Here is a 19263-nt window from a genome sequence, read left to right on the forward strand (position 1 = left end):
GGGACCTCGGGTCCTGCCCTGAGTCCTGCCGGGGCGCCATGCCCTAATGCGCGCCTGCTGTTTTCAGTTTGCCTGGAGGGCGAGGGGGCCGCGAAGGGGGGCGCCCGGGAGGTGAGGTTCCCGTGTCCTCTTGGTATGTGGGAGCTCGGACACTGCGATCCCAAGAAATGCACCGGGAGGAAACTGGCCCGAAAAGGGTTGCTCCGAACACTACGCCTCCGCCAGAGATTCCCGGGCCTCGTCCTCAGTCCTCTGGCTACTGAGTATGTCTCTCCAGCTGACAGGTAAGTCCCAGGTGAGGCCTACATCCAGGTGGCCCTGCTGCCTGTTTGGGAAGCCCGTGGAGGTGCAGGCTGTGAGGAAAAAAAAGAGCGGTTGCTTCAAATGCTGTAGTGGTGGTATACTGGGGAGGAGAACATTTTAACCACTGATTCGTGGCCAAAACTGTCATACAGAATAAATATGGCCTTCCTGTTACATTACGTTGATGCATGAACATGAGAAGTAGCGCCATTTTATTAAATCAGGTTACCATTTTTACACAGCTGGTATCAGGTGAAAAAAGCATCCGTAGATCCCAATGAAAAATCGAAGTATGTGGTTTGTAGGTTAATTTCTTCAGAATCACGGGCCTGTAGCTACAGTATAATTTATGATGCCATATTCATCAGCTAGGCAGCACTATGCATTAACTAAAAAACTTACTTGGGGGAAATGTTGAGAATGTTCTTCAAAAGTTCCTGCAGAATTTTTATAAAGATGTATTTACTCAGAGAAAAGATTAGTCTTTAGAAGTTGGCGGAGAGCCTAAATCTGAACCTTGGTGTACGTTTAAGAACATTACTATTAACCACACTCTTCACATTATTAAACCTAGAATTTTGCACTTTCAGTTTGAAACGTATGGATATTTTTTGCCATATGCATGTTCAGAGTAAAAGCATGTTACTATTCTTTCTCATTGTATCAGATCATTGTAAAACATCTGCTTTTTGATTGACAAAAAGGGGAGGCTTATATGCAAATTTGTTGCCCGTACAAAGTGGCAATTGTAATTCTCACTTCAACTTATTTCATCAATACAATGATAACTTTTCAAATACAGTGATGTTTCTTTTTTCAGGCATGTCATTGCTCAGAGCGGAATTGCAGTCATAGATTGCTCATGGGCCAAATTAGAAGAAACTCCCTTTAAGAGAATGAGAGGAACTCATCTACGGCTGCTGCCTTACTTGGTGGCAGCAAATCCTGTAAACTATGGTCGGCCATGCAAGCTGTCCTGCGTGGAAGCTTTTGCTGCAGCTTTTTGCATTGTTGGTAGGCTGCAACATCTCTGATGTGAAATATGTTACCAGCAATTCTTACTATATCAGTATAGTAATTCTTAATATATCAGCAGAAATGATCTGCAATAGAATAAACTGTAATGCTGTTCCACTGTGATCACTCTGAGTTTGGAATCAGATTGTCTAGCTTTCTTCCAAGTACTTGTATCCGGTAGCATAGAGGTATCTGTGGGGCGTTGATGTCAGCTACTAAACAGGATCCATAAACTGATGATCCTGGTTTTGTCAGAATGGCACTTAATGTTAGAAAAACTGTTAAAAAATAAAAAAACAGAGAAGGGAGACTGAATCCTTAGGCACCTTTGTCTTATTGAGACTAACAGCTGTCTGTTAACAGGGTCGGTTCTGGTTAAGAACAAAAGAAATTGCCCCCTCTTGTGTTTTTTTGCAAACACATCACAGAACTTTTTTGACAATTGAAGAGACATGCTCTACTACAGACAAATCTTACCTTTTCAAAATCTTGTATGTACAACTGCTGTCTTACTGGAGGACTGTGGGAGCTAGAGCTTGAATCGTTCATTACCTGTACAAAATATTTCTATATGTACAAACTATTTTTATATAACATTCACTAAAAGACTATGAACTTTTCTTGGATTCAGTTAGGTATTTCAAGTTAAATTGAAATTTGAAAAGATTTTTAATATTTTTAAAAGTCTGAATCCCTGAACTCTGAAAAAATGCTGGTAAACATCTCACTATTGTAGTGATACATGGGTATGTACTGAACTTAAATACCTGTAAGTTGAGTGAAATGTCACACTGAAAAAGAAAACTGATCATTTATTTTGTTTTAGGATTCCCAGACCTAGCCACCATTCTTCTAAGGAAATTTAAATGGGGTAAGGCATTTATTGACTTGAACAAAAATCTCTTGGAAAAATATGCAGCCTGTCATTGTCAGGAAGAAGTGCTGAGAGTTGAAAAGGACTTTTTAGCCAGTGTCCAAGAAACACAAGAAGAAATAGGTAAGAAAAAACACAGACACACCATACACCTCCTTTTCCTAACTAGTTTCCTTACAATCTTTTCCATTAATCTCATTAAAATATTGGCAAGGTAGAAGAGCTTTGTTGAGATATGTTGTTCTGTCTTTATACTGTGTATTCTTCTTAGACGCAAGTCTGCCTATTTTGTTCAACTCAAAAAGATGAAAACGGCTGAATCAATTTAACGTATATAGTAGTATATTCACAAGGTGAACTGTGGAGCAGCTACCCTGATTAAATTAGGGATATTGGAGAACTAACTAGTAATACTTTCTATGTCATATTTTCCACGATGGTTCCTCATTTTATCTACAGGTGTTAAAAGCAGAGTCTTAGTAAACAGACTAGTAATTCAGGAGGACTATAAGAAAAATATAAGTATACAGTCTGACAGCAAGTTAGTTATATGTAAACCTAAGGAAGAACTTTAATGGACATGTTTATATAGTCCCTAATCAAGATGTTTAAAATCAGACCTATAAAGATAATTAAAATATCTTATAAGTACAGTAGTTTAGTTTATTCCCAAAATCTTCCAGTAACTTAATGGTATGCCAGTATTTCAGGCTATATTCACAGGTGAGTGCTTGGTGTCATTCAAGACAGCACAAAAAAAGCCAAATCAAATGATCAAGAATATATGAAGAGAGAATTAATGTCTTCCTTTCAAATTAGTTAAGTCCCATAAAAATAGGCCAGGGGATCACACTGTAAGGAGATGGTAGACAGCCTCTAGTTTCTCTGAACTTTGATCTCTTTGCCATGACATGCTGGGCTGAATTACATCATCCTGCTGTTTGGTGGAAGCCTAACTACTGTTACATTAAACTGAAGACAGTTCTTAAGGGGCAACACTATTATGCCAAATAAAAGCACGCTTTCACCCACAGTCCTGTGTATCTTCTAGATGGACTGTAGTATCAAAGCTATCACGCCTTATTTGACTCTTCTGAGGTACCAGTTCTCCCCAGCTGTGTAAGCAAGCCAGCGTAAATCTAGCCCTACCCTTACTCAGCAAGAGCTAAACCTGGACAGCTATATTTCACTTCTCAGTAGACATGAACTAACTAGATAACCCTTTTAGAACTAAACCATTCTGAGAACATCCATGTTTTCTTACCAAAAGCCTTAAAAACCTATATTTACAGTCTGACTACCCCTAAAGAGCTACCAAACCCCTTGGGGCATGGAAAAAGAGTGAAAAGACAGGGATGGGGGACCGGTCTTGGCAGTTTGTTCTCACCTCACCTGGTTTCTGACTGAACAACTATGGTAAACTTACCAGACTTCCTATGGCTTCCCCTCCCTGACAATAATTCTCTCTTGAAAGCAAAATGAAGGCAGACCATTAAAATATGCCGCCTTCATCAATGTGTGCATTTTTTCCTTCTTTTTCCAGATCCATTTGATGTTGACTCAGGAAAAGAATTTTCCAATCCCAACAGACCAATCAATTCCCCAGGGTAATGAAATTTAATTTAAATACTATTTTTCTTGTTGCCAATTGTTTCGCTTTTATAATCCTGAAAAATGTTTCCAGACTAGCACAAAGTACTGAAGAATCTGAGGAGGACAGCGTGAGCACGCTGGATGATGCCAGTGAAAGCAGTGATGAGAGCAGTCCAGAAGATGATGGTACTGTAAAGTTTCTGGAACAACAGCCAATAAACCAACTATTTGAAAAGTAAAAAAAAAACCCAAAAACACACCCCCCAAACCTAACCAGAAACCCCAACAAAAAACAAAAACAAAAAACCCCACAAAACCCCTATATACCACAAGAACATAAAAAACCTCAACAATCCCAAAGAGTTGTAACATAAAGAAATTTTCTTGTGAACAGTTAAGTGTAGCTTGTTCACCCATAACTTGGTGTGCTTAGTAAATGCCTTCCTTTAGGTGAACCTCAGTCTATATGTGGATTTGTAGGTCTATTTATGCACATAAAGGCCTTAAAAATTAAGTAACTTAAGATAATTATGGCATTTAATTATTATGTAAAGAACTTGAAGCTTAGTTATGAGTTAAAAAAACATTCTAATCAATGTGTCTGGAGAGTGGTATGCAGGGATTATTTTTACCCAATAGTACATTAAGTAAATGCTTCTAACTTCTGGGCTATATTTCAACTGGAAAACATGATTAAGTTATTGCCCTGTTCCAAGTACCTACCACATAAGAAGCCTCTGACTTTTTTGCAGGCTTGAACCTGCCATATGTATTTCAACTACTCCATCTAGTTTAGGGTAAACTGACTACCTAAGCTTAAAAAGAATAAAATGCTTCCTGGAATTCTTTTAAACATCTCAGTATATCTTTTCAGTAACTTTACATGTGGGTTTTGGGGTTGGTTTTTTTTAGTCTGAGAGACAGTCCTAAGCAACATACAATGTTTTGAACTTTATATTCAGAACTATACCATAAAATTTCAGGTAACAGCTTCAGCATTCTCATTACTTGAAGTGGCACTCTTAAGTCAGAAATACACATTGTCTGGCCCTTAAAGATTTGAGTCAGAGACTCTCATCAGCACTAGTATTGTCGTTCACTTTTCCATATGCCTGCCAGTTTGTATAGTGAAAGTGCAGCTGCTAGCAGTTGTCTTCTGTACCTTTAAATAGAATACTCTCTTGAGTTTACAGCACCCAACTGGAACTTGTTTAAACCTAAACTTCAGCTACCCTCCAGTAGAATTGGAGGTACTGAGGACAATTCATAGTGATACCTTCTTATATAAAAGTTCTTCAAGTCACAGCAAGATTTTCACCTCTTGACCCTCCTGTACTAGAGAGATTAAATGCTAGCCCTGCTGGAGCTAGAATTGGGAGTGACAGCAGCAGTTTTAATGGTACAAATACTCCATTTCCCTTTAAAAAGAAAGAAAAGAAACCCAAGTAAATGAGTTTAACAGGAAATCTTTTCCTTTAACTCAGTTTGTCAGTCACTCACTTTCCCAATCCAAGCAGCTGAAGTCTCCCAAATCAGCTGTTGTAACGAAGATTTCTAGATAGTGACAAGGAAACAATCCTACACAATTTTTAAAGGACTGAGAATAATGTCAATGTAGCTATTCTAATTTGGGGGAATGCTTTATGTTATAAAGGTATTGTAATCAAATGTGCAGGCAAGCAGAACAGATCTGAGAACAGAGCTGTATTACACTTAAAATAACTTGTGTCTAGCAGTAGCCATTTTAAAAAAGCACTGAAGACGCTACAGCTCAGATGGAATAAAGCTTTTCACACTTCATTTGTTTTGCAGAATGATTTTGACTAAAAAATACAATTAAAAAAGCAGTGAAAGTTTAATAGAGGCCATACCAGCTTGACATACATGAAAATAACTTACATATTTAACTGATTTCCTTTACAGAAGGAAGCTAATTGCATAGAGCACGTCCTTTTCCTAAAAGCTATATACATTAACATATGGAAGAAGGCACAGAAGTATTTTTGATAAACGAGTACCATGTAAAATCCCCAGTTGCTTCTGTTACTGTTCATATCAGTCTAATGCCTGTGTTATTTTATGTCAATGTGGTCACACCAGTATGTTGATCCCATTATGCACATTAAGCAGCTGGTCTCTACCTAGTCATGAATTCCATTCGAGCTGTTTAAGGAATTGATCAAAGTTGAATAGTTGCAATTACCATGCTGGGCCCAAAGAAGGGCCACATTGATGTTGGGGGTGAGGGCAGGGAAAAAAAATGAAGGCAATATCTAAACAAAGTGCAGCATCACAGGCCTTAAAAACAGGACTTGCACTGAAGTGTGTTCCAAGCCACTTAAATGGCAGTCTTTTAATAATTTTAATGAAGATAAATGAAACAAAGCCCTTTATATAAACAGTTTATTTACTCTAAACAGCAACACAGACAGAACGCCATATAAACACAAAGGAAGTGATGCAGAATAAAGATGCTGGCTGACTTTGGATCTCAGAGGCTCTTAAGCAATAACAACCTAGTTTCTGAAAGATAGAAAAACAAGTTCAGGGAGGGAAGGGGGTGGAGGGCATGATTTTTTTTTTTTTCCCCATACAGCCAGCTAGAGGCTAAGTATAGTTCTAACATTTTAAAGCATGCCTGCATCAGATAGCAAAGTAACTAGAGATACTAGTGAATTTATAGAAGTATAAAAGTTTATAATTTTACAGCAGTTGAAATACTGACATCAATATTAAAATAAAAGCAAGTTTTACATAACAATCAAAAATACAAAAGACTGAAGGAAGAGACCCTGTATGAAAAAACTGGGGGCAATTCAGCAAGTTTAGAACTGTATACAAGTGGCGAATATGGAAAATGGCACACATACAACCCCCTCCCCTAAGTGGATATTAATTGTACATAGCAACATTAGATTTTGCAAAAATTTTGTAAACAAGTTCTTGCCAAACCAATCCCTTCCTTTTTAAGATGCTGCATGACAGATGCTTATGATGGTGCAAACTTCTTGGCTTGTGCTCGAACCCTCTTTTCATATTCCACTCTGTTTTGGCTGAATAGAAGAGAGAGAAAGGGTAATTACAGCTTGAGAAATCAGAGGCCATATTATACTTACTGTTCTTCTATTTCTCTTCAATATGAAACTAAGTCATTGCTGAAGGCAAAACCATTAGGTAGGAATTCAGTGAACACTACATTATGTTAAAGGTTTTTCTGGACCATTACTCTGATGATTATCTTCGGAGGGAAGTAAGGTACTATGTAACTAGTTACTTCCCAAGCTTCCTCTGTTGTCAAATGATTGTACTATCTGACTTCGTACCATACCAGTCTCTATAAAAAGGTTTGCGCCTGCTCTTTCTCAAGGCCAGATGTAGCTTACATGCAAGCATTCTTACTCATCTGAACATAAATTTTCCACTCCCCATGTTACGACCTGAGGTCATTAACAGTAAATTCCAGTGGTTGAAGAGAGCAGTTCGCAACAGTTGGTGAACTTCATATGATTTTAAAGTTTACTGCTTTGGGGAGGGAGGGGAAGTGCTCTTTAAGAAACGGGAAAATGGTAATGGTATGGTAGTTTCAGCCTTTATCTCTGCAGACTCAGACTAACAGGGTTAGATTTACCCTAACCTCAGCTGAAAAAGAAGCTAGCTCAACATTTTGAAAAAACATTGTAGTTCACTAAGTCTAGCATACTTGCTACAGATTGATTAAACAAGCAAGTAGTATTTCAAGGAGCTACGACCAGTCATTAAGCCTCAGACTCTTTTTTTTTTGTTTTCTATTCTTGCACCAACAAGGGATGGTAGTAGCTTAGTAGAGCATCCATGTACATTCAACACCGTATTTTAGCTGTCAGAAGTGTCTGTCAAGAGCTAAACAAAAATTTGTTAACATTACTCTTGTGTCAAAGGTAGTTTACAGTGACTAGATTTTGCAGACAGCCTTGCAGTAAACTTAACTTACTTTCAGCTATGAAGGGTTGCTGCAGTAAAAAAAAAAAAAAAGGCAGCAAATTATATCCTCAGAAGTTGACAGTTTGGGGAGAAGAAATTAAGCCAATTTTGGTCACATCCAATGAACAATCACCACCAAACAGACTGCAAATACTCTAGCTTCTTCTCATAAACAAATTTACAAATTTTAGAATAAACTTTTTTCTTCAAGTTATACTGCATTGTCACATGAGAACACAACCTAGCTGTTAAGTCTCACACCCTCAGAATCCACACAAAAGAGTGCCTGCCATAGCAGACTCTGCATGCCTACAGCAGAGAGGAAGAAGTAGCTTAGCACATTAAGACTGCTAAAGTTATAGAGCAACAGTACCAAAGCAATCCTGAGAATGAGAACAAGTATTCTTATTTTGAGTACAAAGTTTATTCTTGAAGTTTAACAGCTTGACTAAAATACATCTATTTAAACAACACTGTATCTTGCCCAGTATTTATCAACTATGCCAAATTACAGATGCGTACACAATCCTGCTCTGTTGAGCTATTTCTACCAGTTACTCATTAGGTAGTAGAAGACACACTTTCAGACTGCAGAAATAGAGTAACCCATCTGAAATACTGTGTGTGTCCAAAAGACATGAAGAGGATAAATAGGATACTATATATATATTTGAAGTAACAAAAAACATGTAATAGTTTATTCCCAATAGATAATTTTTTCCCAGAAGCGCTTACAGTAAAGCAGAAACAAGACTAGCAAAGACTGTTTTTGTACATATATGCATGTGGGAGGTGATAAAAAAATAAAACACAAAGACTATTTATACATGTATAAAAGTATATTATTCCTGCCCCAGATTCCTTCAGTGGCTTTTTTTTTTTTTTAAAGAAAAAAAAAAAAGAGGGGGGAGTTCTGCCTCATCATTACTGGCTCCCAAAGGTGCTGCCTACAACTGTGGCCACCTAACTGTCCTCCATATGCACTCAGTCCCATCAAGTCTTCAGTAGATACTTAAAAAAAAATAACATTGAGCAAAGCCTTTAATTAAATCCAAGACACATTATCCATCCCCACGTTTCCTTTTCACTAGGACCTTGTAACAGACATTTTTGACATGCGTGTGAAGTCTCATAAAATGCCATTTTTCAAACTTTGCACTCTCCTGGAGACATCTGTCCAGAGTGGTAATTCCACATTTCCATCTTGGTCATTATTTCAGTAGCTGTCAGTACCAAAAGCATTTTTTTAAAAGTGTTTTGCTCCCATAAAGATTATCGATTAGCCATCCATTTTTAATGGTGGGAAAATTTTCAGATTAAGAAAAAGAGTACTTTTTAGCTCACACATTATCAGCTTACTAACCAACGCAAACTTCATTCTGCTAAAGCTACAAGTTTTCTGTTCATTTTAACCTATTCTTTTGGCAGATCTAGTTTTCACAAAATGCTGCATATTTCCTACAGCAATCACAGAAGCTCTCATTTATCCTTCAGGCACAAGTGCTTACAGGTACCCACTACTGGACAGAAGTAAGTTACACTTATCCTGATGAATGGGACTTGTCACCTAATTCAGTCTCCTGAGTTACTGGTCTCATGAAATTATTATATCTCATCACTACTACTCAGCCTTTAGGGGAAAGGATTCTATGTTGGGCTAGAAAGCGGATGAGAATTATGGTCTAACTGAAGGAGTCTTCATGCTTTACCGCTGTTGTGATGCTATTAAAAGCTCCATTAATGATTAAGTTACTGGTTTTTTCCAGTTTAGCACAAGCTAGGCATCTCCACAGAATATAGACATGAAGGTAAGAAAATTCCCCTGATCATTCCTAAAACACACTTGCATGTTATAGCGTAAGTAACAGACAGCTGTAGGCAATACAGCAGCTTTCAAGCTGATACACTGATACTTACCAGTAAATTGTGTAAGCCTCTGCTTGAGCTGGGTCTTGAATATTTGGTTCATTTAGAAGTTCTTGTATTCCTAACAAGATCTGTGGAAGACAGAATAGAAATAACATATGCATGGGTATTTCTAAGAGATATTAAATTGAAAAACCCTTAGAAAACAACTGTAGAAACACAGTGAACATCTTTCACATAAGATAAGCAAACAAAGCAAATAAAAGGGCTAAGAATATGTCTAAGTACAATTAATGACCTGTTTAATTGTGATTGCTGGCCTCCAGTCCTTATCCTCCTCTAAGATGGAGAGACACACTGTGCCTGAAGGATACACGTTTGGGTGGAATAATGGTGGTTCAAATTTACCTGATGAAGAAGAGAGAATTACTTGCATGCAGTGTTAAGACTAGGATTGGACAGTTGGTTTAAAGGGGGGGGGGGGGCAAAGGAACCAACAAACTGGCCAAAGACACCCCCCAGCACCACACCCCAAAAAAACCCAAGGATTTCTGCAGCTATTAATACTGGTTTTCTTCAGGAACCAGGAGCAGGAACTCCATCACATCTATGGTATCAATCCAGGCAATGTAACACTATCATTGTGATCAGTAATCTTTTGGTTTAGGAATGCAAACTGACAACATAGTTTCATCAAAAAAACTCTTTTCTCCTCACTTTAAAATGTGAAAAGTTCCATAAAAGGAAGAAGTAAGTTTCTAGCGTTTTCTTCAGTTTCAATTTTCCTTTATGTTTAATCAAGATGCACTGAGCAAGAGGAACCAGGTTGAAGTTGCAAGACTGAAAAGACTAGGCTTGTGCAGCTCCTTCTACCACTCAATTTATATTCTGGCATTTCTTTTAATCTTTACAGGACTTAAATCCAACAGCCACCATTGAGTAATGTAATGAACACTTATTTAGCAATATGAAACATCTACATGCTAGTGCAGTTTTCTAATCCATCTGACATCACAAGTAAGTCTTGCTTATGAGCAGCTCAATGAAGTTCAGTAGGAATTCAGAAGCTGCATTGGTTAGAAGTCTTATGAGTCACATATACATCTTATCTTAAGGCATGGCAGTTAATTTAACACTTGCAGGATGTGCTAGTTGGTATTTCTCAAGATATTAAATATTTTCTAGTTAAAAGATATGTTTCCTCTTGTGTCACATGTATGTAGGTGGTAACAAACAAAAGGAGTAACCAAGACAACCTACACAGCTGAAACACTAAAATGAAATGAGAAATGAACCACTGTCAAAAGAGGCATTTGTAATCACTGTCATTGATTTGAGATAGTAGCCAATTCAAGAACCAAGAAACTAGGCAAGGCAATAGATGTTTTCAGATTTCTAAAGTAACTGAGTTTCAGCTGGGCTAAGGAAAATTCTAAAACTTAACAAGGAAGCTAGTTTGAAGGTATCTGTTGTACATAGTAGCAGAAAAATAATAGATGCACATTTTAGAGCAAGTAGATGAAAAAAGATTAAATGGAACTTTTTTTTTTTAGATTCCCCGCCCCCCCCGCAAAGTTCTTGCCTTCTGTGTTCTTGGCTTAGAAGATCAACTTAATGGTAAGGACATGCAAAGGGATTTGGTCTAACCATGCCTACCTATTAGTTTCCAAAGAGTGCTGATCAAGTAGTGAACACTTCCAGATGGTGCTTTTCTCAAACTTTGAGGAAACCCACACAGGAACCCTCCTCCCCTCCCAATTTTGTTATATTGAGCACTTAACTCATTTCATCACAACTTTGTAAATGCAAAGCGGTAGGTGGTGAAAAAAAGAAAAAGGCAACTTCCCTTTAAAAAAAAAAAATCTGTAAGGAAGTAATAACCATTCATAGAACCTCATGGACTAGTTTAACATTGTTCTAATAAACCTGTCTTTTTTTAGTCATTTTACTTACATTTTGGGGGTGAAGAAGGGTAGTCATCCTTGAAAAGCATCCGTAGTTTAAATAAGCCTCCTTCCCATGGTGTCTATGAAAAGTTAAGGTAGAGTTTAGATTACAGCAAGGAAAAGTCAAACTTGTGGAAAAAAGCTTATCAAGAATACACTTTCTCAGGCAAAGCACAAGATATCCTTCTGCTACACAGTAGAAAATAGCTGTCCTACACTGTAGCATGCTGTCTAGACTGAGGCAAGTTATCCTACCTATATAAGGAGTTGAAGAAAGAAAACCCTGCTTTTCCACTTCCTTACAGCTAGTAAGTGTTGCTGAGTCACCAATAGTCAGGATCATCACAAATAATTCCATATACAAGTTTCATAGTACATAGAAGAACAGAATACTTCTAACGTTTCACATGATACACATGCAGTGAGGAAGGGGCCATTTATACCCCCACTTAAAATAAGACTGAGAAGATAGGGTACGGATAGACCCCTTCAGCACATGGATGTAAATGGCTTCTATTTTGCCTCATGACAACATGGCTAAGAAAACCACAAATGAACAAAAAATTTGGACAGCACTGTAGTATTGCTACAGTTAATATGAGGATCACTAGTCTAAAGTAACCCTATCTGCATTTGCTGGCAAGTAGTCTCACAGATTCAATCTTTTTTGTGTAACAAATTCTAAGCAGCTTTTTATCCCGATCAGAAACTGGGAAGAGCAGTTCCCATGCTACAGGGCAGACCAAATAAGACAGCACTACTCAAAAGCGACTTAGAAACAAGGAAAAACATCTAGCAAAGGACAAAAAGCTTGTCTCAAATGTATACTTCCTTCTCATATTACTTGGAAACAAGGAAAAAAGCCCATCTTCAGAGAAATTGATTTCTAGTAAGAAGTACAGCAATACAGAAAAGTTTATTATATAGGTAAAATTCAGATCACTTCTCTGTAACTTGCCTTTGCTATGGAAACACTGCAATGAACATAACTGTTGGGTTCATTCTTTAAAACAAACTGGAGTCAAGATGGTCTCACATCTTATCAGCATAAAAGATCAAATCTTATCCTCTGGGACAGACAGGTATGTTTGAAGACCACCTTAGGAAGAAATCCCTAATTCTTTCGTATCTGAATTATATGATTTTTAGTGGAAGGAAAAAGGAAGAAAGAAAAAAAAACAAAACCAAAAGCAACACACCCCAAAAAAGAAACAGCACTCCACTGTCATTAATATTTATTGTGCAAAGCCTCAAGCTAGAACAGGAAAAAGAACATGCTACGGGATACTAAAATAACCATGTTTGAAAAAGTTTGAGTATGAGTTTGATTACATTTGCTATAGTGTATTTAAAAATAGTAGTCAGTTGTCAACAACTAGAAATATCTATTCTCCATACCTTCTCAGAGGAGAAAAACTTGTCCATTTTTAGAAGAGAGGAGCCTTTTGATAGGAAAAGTTTATTCTATGTTGTTTGCTTTCAGTCATAAGGGAAGACAAATAGCTTTTAATAATTTCTTCAAGTAGAACACCAGAACAGTCAAAAAAAAGTTTTTACTGTCTTTCTGATAGAGCAACATACCTTATTGATGAAAGACAGCAAACATTCAAAAGCCTTACTAAGATAACAGTATGACAACAGTATCATCAAGATCATATTGTGTTACTGGACAGGTTGCAGATCTGAGAGTCAAATTCTAGGTAGTTATTAGCAAGTTGCTGTCAAAAAAGTGAGTGGAGATATCTAACCCAGGACTAACACCACTTCAATTTTTGATCTGGCTGAGGAGAAAGCATTTTGGTGGTTTCAACTACTTGTCTGTCTCAGGGGAAGCAGCTGCAGTACAGTGTGCCTCCAAACACAAAGGCAATAGAGAGCAACTGGTTGGTCTGGTAGAGATGAGCAAGGCATACCGCTCCTTGTTAAAGAGATGGCATTTTTACTTGAGTGAAAAACCTGATTTTTTAAAATAAATGTCTACCAAGAATCACATGAGCATAACTGATCTTTTCCTGGTGCAATGCATTTTCTAGGAGGCAAGAAGTTGGCTTTAAGGGTCTTGTTCACTCCACTTTGTGGTTTACAAAACTTTAAAGCAGTAGCATGGAGACTTCATATAGCATGAAGATTTATAAGTATTTTAAAGTGTCATCTTGATAAGGTACATAACTGGCTATTATGAGGAATAATCTTGTTTTGGCAGAACACAAGGGGATGAGTTTTTCCCCTTACACTGTTAAATTATTTTTAGGTGCTTCTTTAAGAACTAACTTGAGCTGTGTGGACAACTACCAAAGTATTGAGCAACGTTATAACCATAACAGCAATGCCATGTTCAGCATTAAACTGAGGCAATAGCACAGAATCTGCAAGTTTTGCCTACACACTCTGTGTTCTCAGAATCTAAGAAATGAGATCTTAAGGGGACTTAAGCAAGTTGGCAAGAGGCAGTAGAACAGGCAAAGCAACAAAAGTCCCCCCACATGCAAAACACTAAAGACCCAGAAGAATGAAAACGACCGAGTATTTATCTGAGCTAACCAAGTATTATCTCAGAAGAAACAACTGCAACCAATGAATTCAAGAATAATCTCTACATGCCAAGTAACACCTTGAAAAACAGAAACAAGATTCTGCTCAGAATGAGATGTTATAATGGCAGTGTACAATATCAAAGAAGTTTCATGCATTAATGATTATTTCCACTTAAAAGTTTGCATTTGTCCTATGCCCTAGAACCAGATCAAGCTGAGAAAAATAAACAATTCTGGTCTCTACAGACTTTTTCCTCTCCCTTGTTACTCTAAGGAAAGGGACACAGTAGCACAAGTTAAATCAGATAAAAAGAAACAGTGTTAGAGAGTTCTATTCTACTTTCCCTAACACAAAAAGGGAAAATTCCGTAAAATGGAAGACAATGAGATTCCACGTTGATAACGCAGAACTATTTTCCATGAAATCCAAAAACAGTGCTACAGCACTTCTCTAGGACTGAAGGGTCTCACTGTTTTGTGGACAAAAGAGGTACCAGCAGTTAACCAGCTGTGGCAACATTTTGGTAGTACTAATTTTCAAGCTTTAAGACTTAAAACCAGCATTTAGTAAGAACAGAAGTCACACTAAACCCCAGCACGAAGCAGAAGACAGTCTCAAGTTTTCTCAATGTAGGATTCTTTACACACTCCTCTGAAAAATTTTATACTTAAGGTGGTCAGGGCCAACAGTGAAACAGGCTCATGGTGTATTTTGTCCAGTATCATTCTTAGCCCACTCCACCTGGATTCTAAAGTAGCAGCAGGATCCTAGCATTTCTGTTAAACTACGTGTAAGTTACACTCTCAGCTGTCAGTGTAACACAAGAACAGGCTTATATTATTTTTCACCATGAAGTGAGATGTTAGGACAACAGTAAGTCTTACCCCTTTCTTTCCTGGAATAGCACACTCCCAGTTCATTAGATTCATTGTACCATCTGGATTTTTTGTAGGTACTGCTACAAATCCCTGAATTAAGGCAAAAAGCCAAAGGGTGAGGATTTCAGAAGATGTACTTAGAATACTTCATGACATTTCATCCTTACACAGTTACTTCTTTTTGCACTAGATAGTTTTAAGCAGCTTTTTTATTTAAAAAAATTAATTTAATTAAAAAAAATCACATCAGAGTAAAGAAAAAAAATCATCATCAGAACAACAAATAACTGCAGAGTCAGAAATTTGACAGTTCTCACTTACAAATGGATGATCTTTTCTCCAGGCTTTTCTCTCCTGTGCAAGTCTGCTAAGAGCTATGCCCGACATATTCAGAGTCCCTCTACAACAAAAATAATTGCTTTTAGTACAAACTTTTACTTATAGCTTAAACAACACATTATATTATCTGTTTATAAGCCCTGCTCACTCAGGAAATATTTTGGCCTCTAATTTTCACTGCTATAGCCAAGACACGCATTTTTGCATATGCTGCAGAAGTTAACATCAAGAATAACATCAGGTTTCCCCGTATCAATCACCTCTTAGTTACTGGACTTGACCTGCAAAATACTATCCCCATCTTGTGTTTTATATTTGAACCACACCTTAGAAAAGAATTTGACAGTAGCTGGACAACAGAAACACTATTAATAATGGGAAAAGGCTCAGACTTCCTACTTGTTCGACTGATAAATACTTGTCTATCTCCTTACTACACCACAAAAGGTATGGCTTTCTTCTGTAGACAAGCATCTGTACTGCTCCTGTTTCTGGCAAACGGGGGAATAAGAGACATTAGACTGTAAATTCCCACTGAAAGCCAGTACTCTACACAAAAGCGACACAGGCACAGAACTTAACAAAATCACCTCAGTTTTACAGTGATGCCACTATAGAACTTCTGTATTGCTGTCTGTTCCTGCTGCTGCCTAGAACGGAGCTGAGGAAGAGCCGGTGGACTGTTCATTCCACAAGGCAGGTTTTCAATTCCAATATAAACTGAACTATCTTTCTGCACCTTCACTGCCTTAGTAACAGCCAAGCATGGTGACTGAGACTGCAGAAGAAACATAGAACATAGGCCACTACTGCATACAATGCAAGAAAAGTTCTAGGCATGATGGTTTCAACAAACTGGTGCTTTCAAATTCAGGGAAGGGTTCTCCATTCACCCTGAGCAGCAGTCAAAGCGACAGTTTCTTTTTCATTGTCAAACTGTATCTAAACTCAGGGTTTCATTAGCCACACGGTCAAAAGAGACTCCAGTGAAAGCTCTTAATCATTCTCCCTACTGCACTTCTACCCATTTCAAATAAGAGCTGATACCTGGCCGTTGGAGAAGTCAGGCCAATTTGTTCTCAACTCCACACATAGCTAACAAGCCTTTACAACTGCCAGGAGAGTAGAATCCTTCCACTAACCAAGCTCACAGAATTCATGAGAGGAGCGTTACCACTCTATTAAAACAAACATTTAAACACTGGTTAAGAATTATGCAAAATTCATATTGTAGTAATATGTAGGTTACTTGTAAGACTACTGCAGTCTACTACTATAACCATATGAATTGTAGCTCACAAAGATCCTCGTTTTAAAAATCTCACACATTCATGCTATGCCCTTTAGCATGATGTTCACGCTGAAAAGATTTACCAGACACTGACTGCTCCCATGTAAGATATGTTCATCTCACGTTCATCTGATATACCCTTTAAAGATTAGAAGACAGCATGCTTCCAATTTAAATATTTAGACATCAGAAGTGGCTTTGCAGTGCAGAACACCTTAACTAGAAGTCTTTAAAAGTACCATATTAAGTGATTTATACAGTTCCTAGTACAGTTGGTATTTCAAACCCCTCCTTCTAGCTTTTTTTCAAAGTCAGTCTCGCATGGATAGCCATAATTTCACCTTCAAACTAGCAATTAAATTAATGTCAGGCAAAGCTTTTTAAAAGGGACATGCATACAAAAAAAATCCTATATTCTAGTATTCCCAACAAATTATCTATATCTTGGTTATACCAGAAGATTTGCAGGACTTGGTCAACAGAAACTGTACATACCACCTCAGATTTTAGTCTGTTCACACGCAGGAGATGTGGAGACACCGAAAAGATACCTTTAGAACAAAAAACCTCCCCCTTAACCAAATTATACAGGGAGTAACTTTAAATACGTTTTGAGCCCATGCCTTTGAAACAGATGTAAATGAAGATGTAAATGAATTACTGAATATACAGGCAGAATTTCAGTTGTGCTGTTAGTACCTAGTGGTCCACTGTAATAATACCAGCCTTCCCATAATAATTTAAGAAAATTATTTGTGCTTATAAACCATTCGAATATTCTTATATAGTTTATTAACTCAGCTACCTTTTCTGCCAAGAAACATATTAAAGGATGCTTTCAAATACATGAATTATATTTCCTGTGGCTAACAGCCAATTAATTACATGCACCTCAAGGGAAATGCCAACTTCTCAGAGGGCGTATAAACAATGTATGTCCTACAGAACATCGCCAATCAACTAACTTTTCAACAGAAAAAAAAAAGTTATCAGGCTGTATCCTGCTTCCTTTTGCAAATGGTTATGCATTATACCATGCACTAGTAAATGAAAGTTTTTCATATGTTCTATAAATACCTTTTCAAATCACGAGACATTTGACTTAGTTAAGCACCAACAGACTACATCCAAAATTGCAGCGTATACGCTTCATGTATATGGTCTCAACAGGCTTCAGTTACCCTGACAAGGGCAGACAAGCATCTAAAACCTCATCACAAACTACTACCAAGTAAAGAGTAGAGACAAACAAGACTGAAAGCCCATTTCAGAAATTAAGATCCTGTTAGGTAAGCATCCCCTCAAAAGCAAGTCAATCCATTAACAAATTGCCCATATATACTCTCTAGCAGCTCTTCAGTAAAAGAATTTAACTTTAGTTCTGCTGGAGCTTGAGAAAGGACAAACAGAGATTGATCATCTCAGTATATATTTTGGTCTCAGAAATTACGGAGTATCAGGAAGGACTGAGATAATCAGTGGGTATTAAACTTGAAGATACAATAGTCTCACTTGTACTTTTATCTTCTTCAGTAATTTATGTGCACTGTTTGTTTGTGCCCACCCCCCCCCTTGGAATAGTAGTTTGCCCAAATATCTGTATGTTAAGTTCAGCTCTTGTAAACTTTTGAAATATCTCATAAATGCAAGACATCTCTATTAACCTGAAATAGTTAAAATTTAAAAAAAAAGGACAAAAAACAAAACACAAAACAAAAACCCACAAACACCACCAAAACTACACAAACCAACAAGGAAACCCCAAACACTCTAGTTCTTAGGGTTTTGTTTTTTTAGTATCACATCTAATTTGTTTTCTTCACCTAAGAAATTTACTGCTAGTGAACAGAATTGAAGTCCCAACATACTTATGCACTACATCACTGGAAAGAACACAAACTTTTACACCAGAGAATGCGTGTCAATCCTATCTTGCAGGGGCCACAAAAGCCTAAAACACCAGTCTTCATGTTTTGTTTGGTTGTAAGCCCCCCCCCCCACACCCCCCGTATCCTTAAAAGCTAGCAATGTCCTTTTTACTGCTATTAACTCATTAGAAAATTAACAGAAACTTCCAAATTTACTCAGTAGCTTGCCTCAACTGCTGTAACTACTACCTATTTTGGAAAAAGGGGCAAAACAAAACCAAGACACTCATCACAGGTGTAAACTTTGTGTTCCATTACAGATCATCTTACCCATCTATACCCTCTGAAGTGGGGGAGGAGGGAACTTACTTCCAAACACAAAAAGCAAGTCTGGCAAAGAAGTGTTCATGTGCTATAGAAACAGCAATCACACCCACAATTCTGACCCATGACACGGCTCTAAATACATCAACATGTTCTTTAAGTCTCACGAACGTTCAATAGCTCTTAATTCCAAACAAGAAAAAAAAATCGTTAAGATTGCTAGCCTCAGATTTTTACTTTGCGGGTTAAATACTGACACAGAAAGAAATTATCAGCTGGAGTAGTTTGCCCCCAAACTATGTAAACTTTACTTTTCAGAAAGGTGGAGAAAGCCAAGGACCGAGGTTTAATCAAAGCAAGCTAACTCTGGACTGGAACAGAAAGTCTCCTCCTGCCTGCGGCATGAAAAAGGTAGAAGAGACGGTACTAGCCGAACGGCTACCAGAGTCGCAAGGAGAACAATAAAAGG

General features: G+C 37.6%; 2 protein-coding genes across 3 annotated transcripts; one reads left to right on the plus strand and one right to left on the minus strand.

Annotated features, from left to right (window-relative positions):
* Positions 1 to 67: 67 nt before the first annotated feature.
* On the plus strand, positions 68 to 4026 carry TSR3 (TSR3, 20S rRNA accumulation, homolog (S. cerevisiae); the record flags this gene model as incomplete). The annotated part of the gene is made up of 5 exons (XM_010284373.1): positions 68 to 284; positions 1124 to 1317; positions 2147 to 2317; positions 3738 to 3801; positions 3879 to 4026. Coding segments are annotated over 5 exons (794 nt in total), but the record flags the coding sequence as incomplete, so codon positions are not given.
* A 2147-nt stretch (positions 4027 to 6173) lies between these two features.
* On the minus strand, positions 6174 to 17438 carry UBE2I (ubiquitin-conjugating enzyme E2I). 2 transcript variants are annotated; one of them, XM_010284372.1, is made up of 7 exons: positions 17417 to 17438; positions 15294 to 15370; positions 14979 to 15062; positions 11567 to 11639; positions 9912 to 10021; positions 9665 to 9744; positions 6174 to 6840 (listed from the first exon to the last, which is right to left on the minus strand). In XM_010284372.1, the coding sequence occupies exons 1-7, from the start codon at positions 17424 to 17426 to the stop codon at positions 6777 to 6779; spliced, it is 498 nt and encodes a 165-aa protein (XP_010282674.1). In that variant the 5' UTR covers positions 17427 to 17438; the 3' UTR covers positions 6174 to 6776. The 2 variants fall into 2 exon arrangements, with proteins under 2 accessions (XP_010282674.1, XP_010282673.1); XM_010284371.1 differs by lacking the exon at positions 17417 to 17438 and having other exon boundaries at positions 15294 to 15371.
* Between the last annotated feature and the right edge of the window lie 1825 nt (positions 17439 to 19263).

Source organism: Phaethon lepturus, unplaced genomic scaffold (genome assembly GCF_000687285.1).
Source record: "Phaethon lepturus isolate BGI_N335 unplaced genomic scaffold, ASM68728v1 scaffold52343, whole genome shotgun sequence".
Lineage (NCBI taxonomy): Eukaryota > Metazoa > Chordata > Aves > Phaethontiformes > Phaethontidae > Phaethon > Phaethon lepturus.

What these genes read in the sequence shown, in the direction of transcription:
- UBE2I (XM_010284372.1), bottom strand. An exon ending in GGAGAAAAGATCATCCATTT is followed by an intron (nt 15,063 to 15,293) that starts GTAAGTGAGAAC and finishes GCCTTAATTCAG; the next exon opens with GGATTTGTAGCAGTACCTAC. An exon ending in CCCTTCTTCACCCCCAAAAT is followed by an intron (nt 10,022 to 11,566) that starts GTAAGTAAAATG and finishes CTTCTTCATCAG; the next exon opens with GTAAATTTGAACCACCATTA.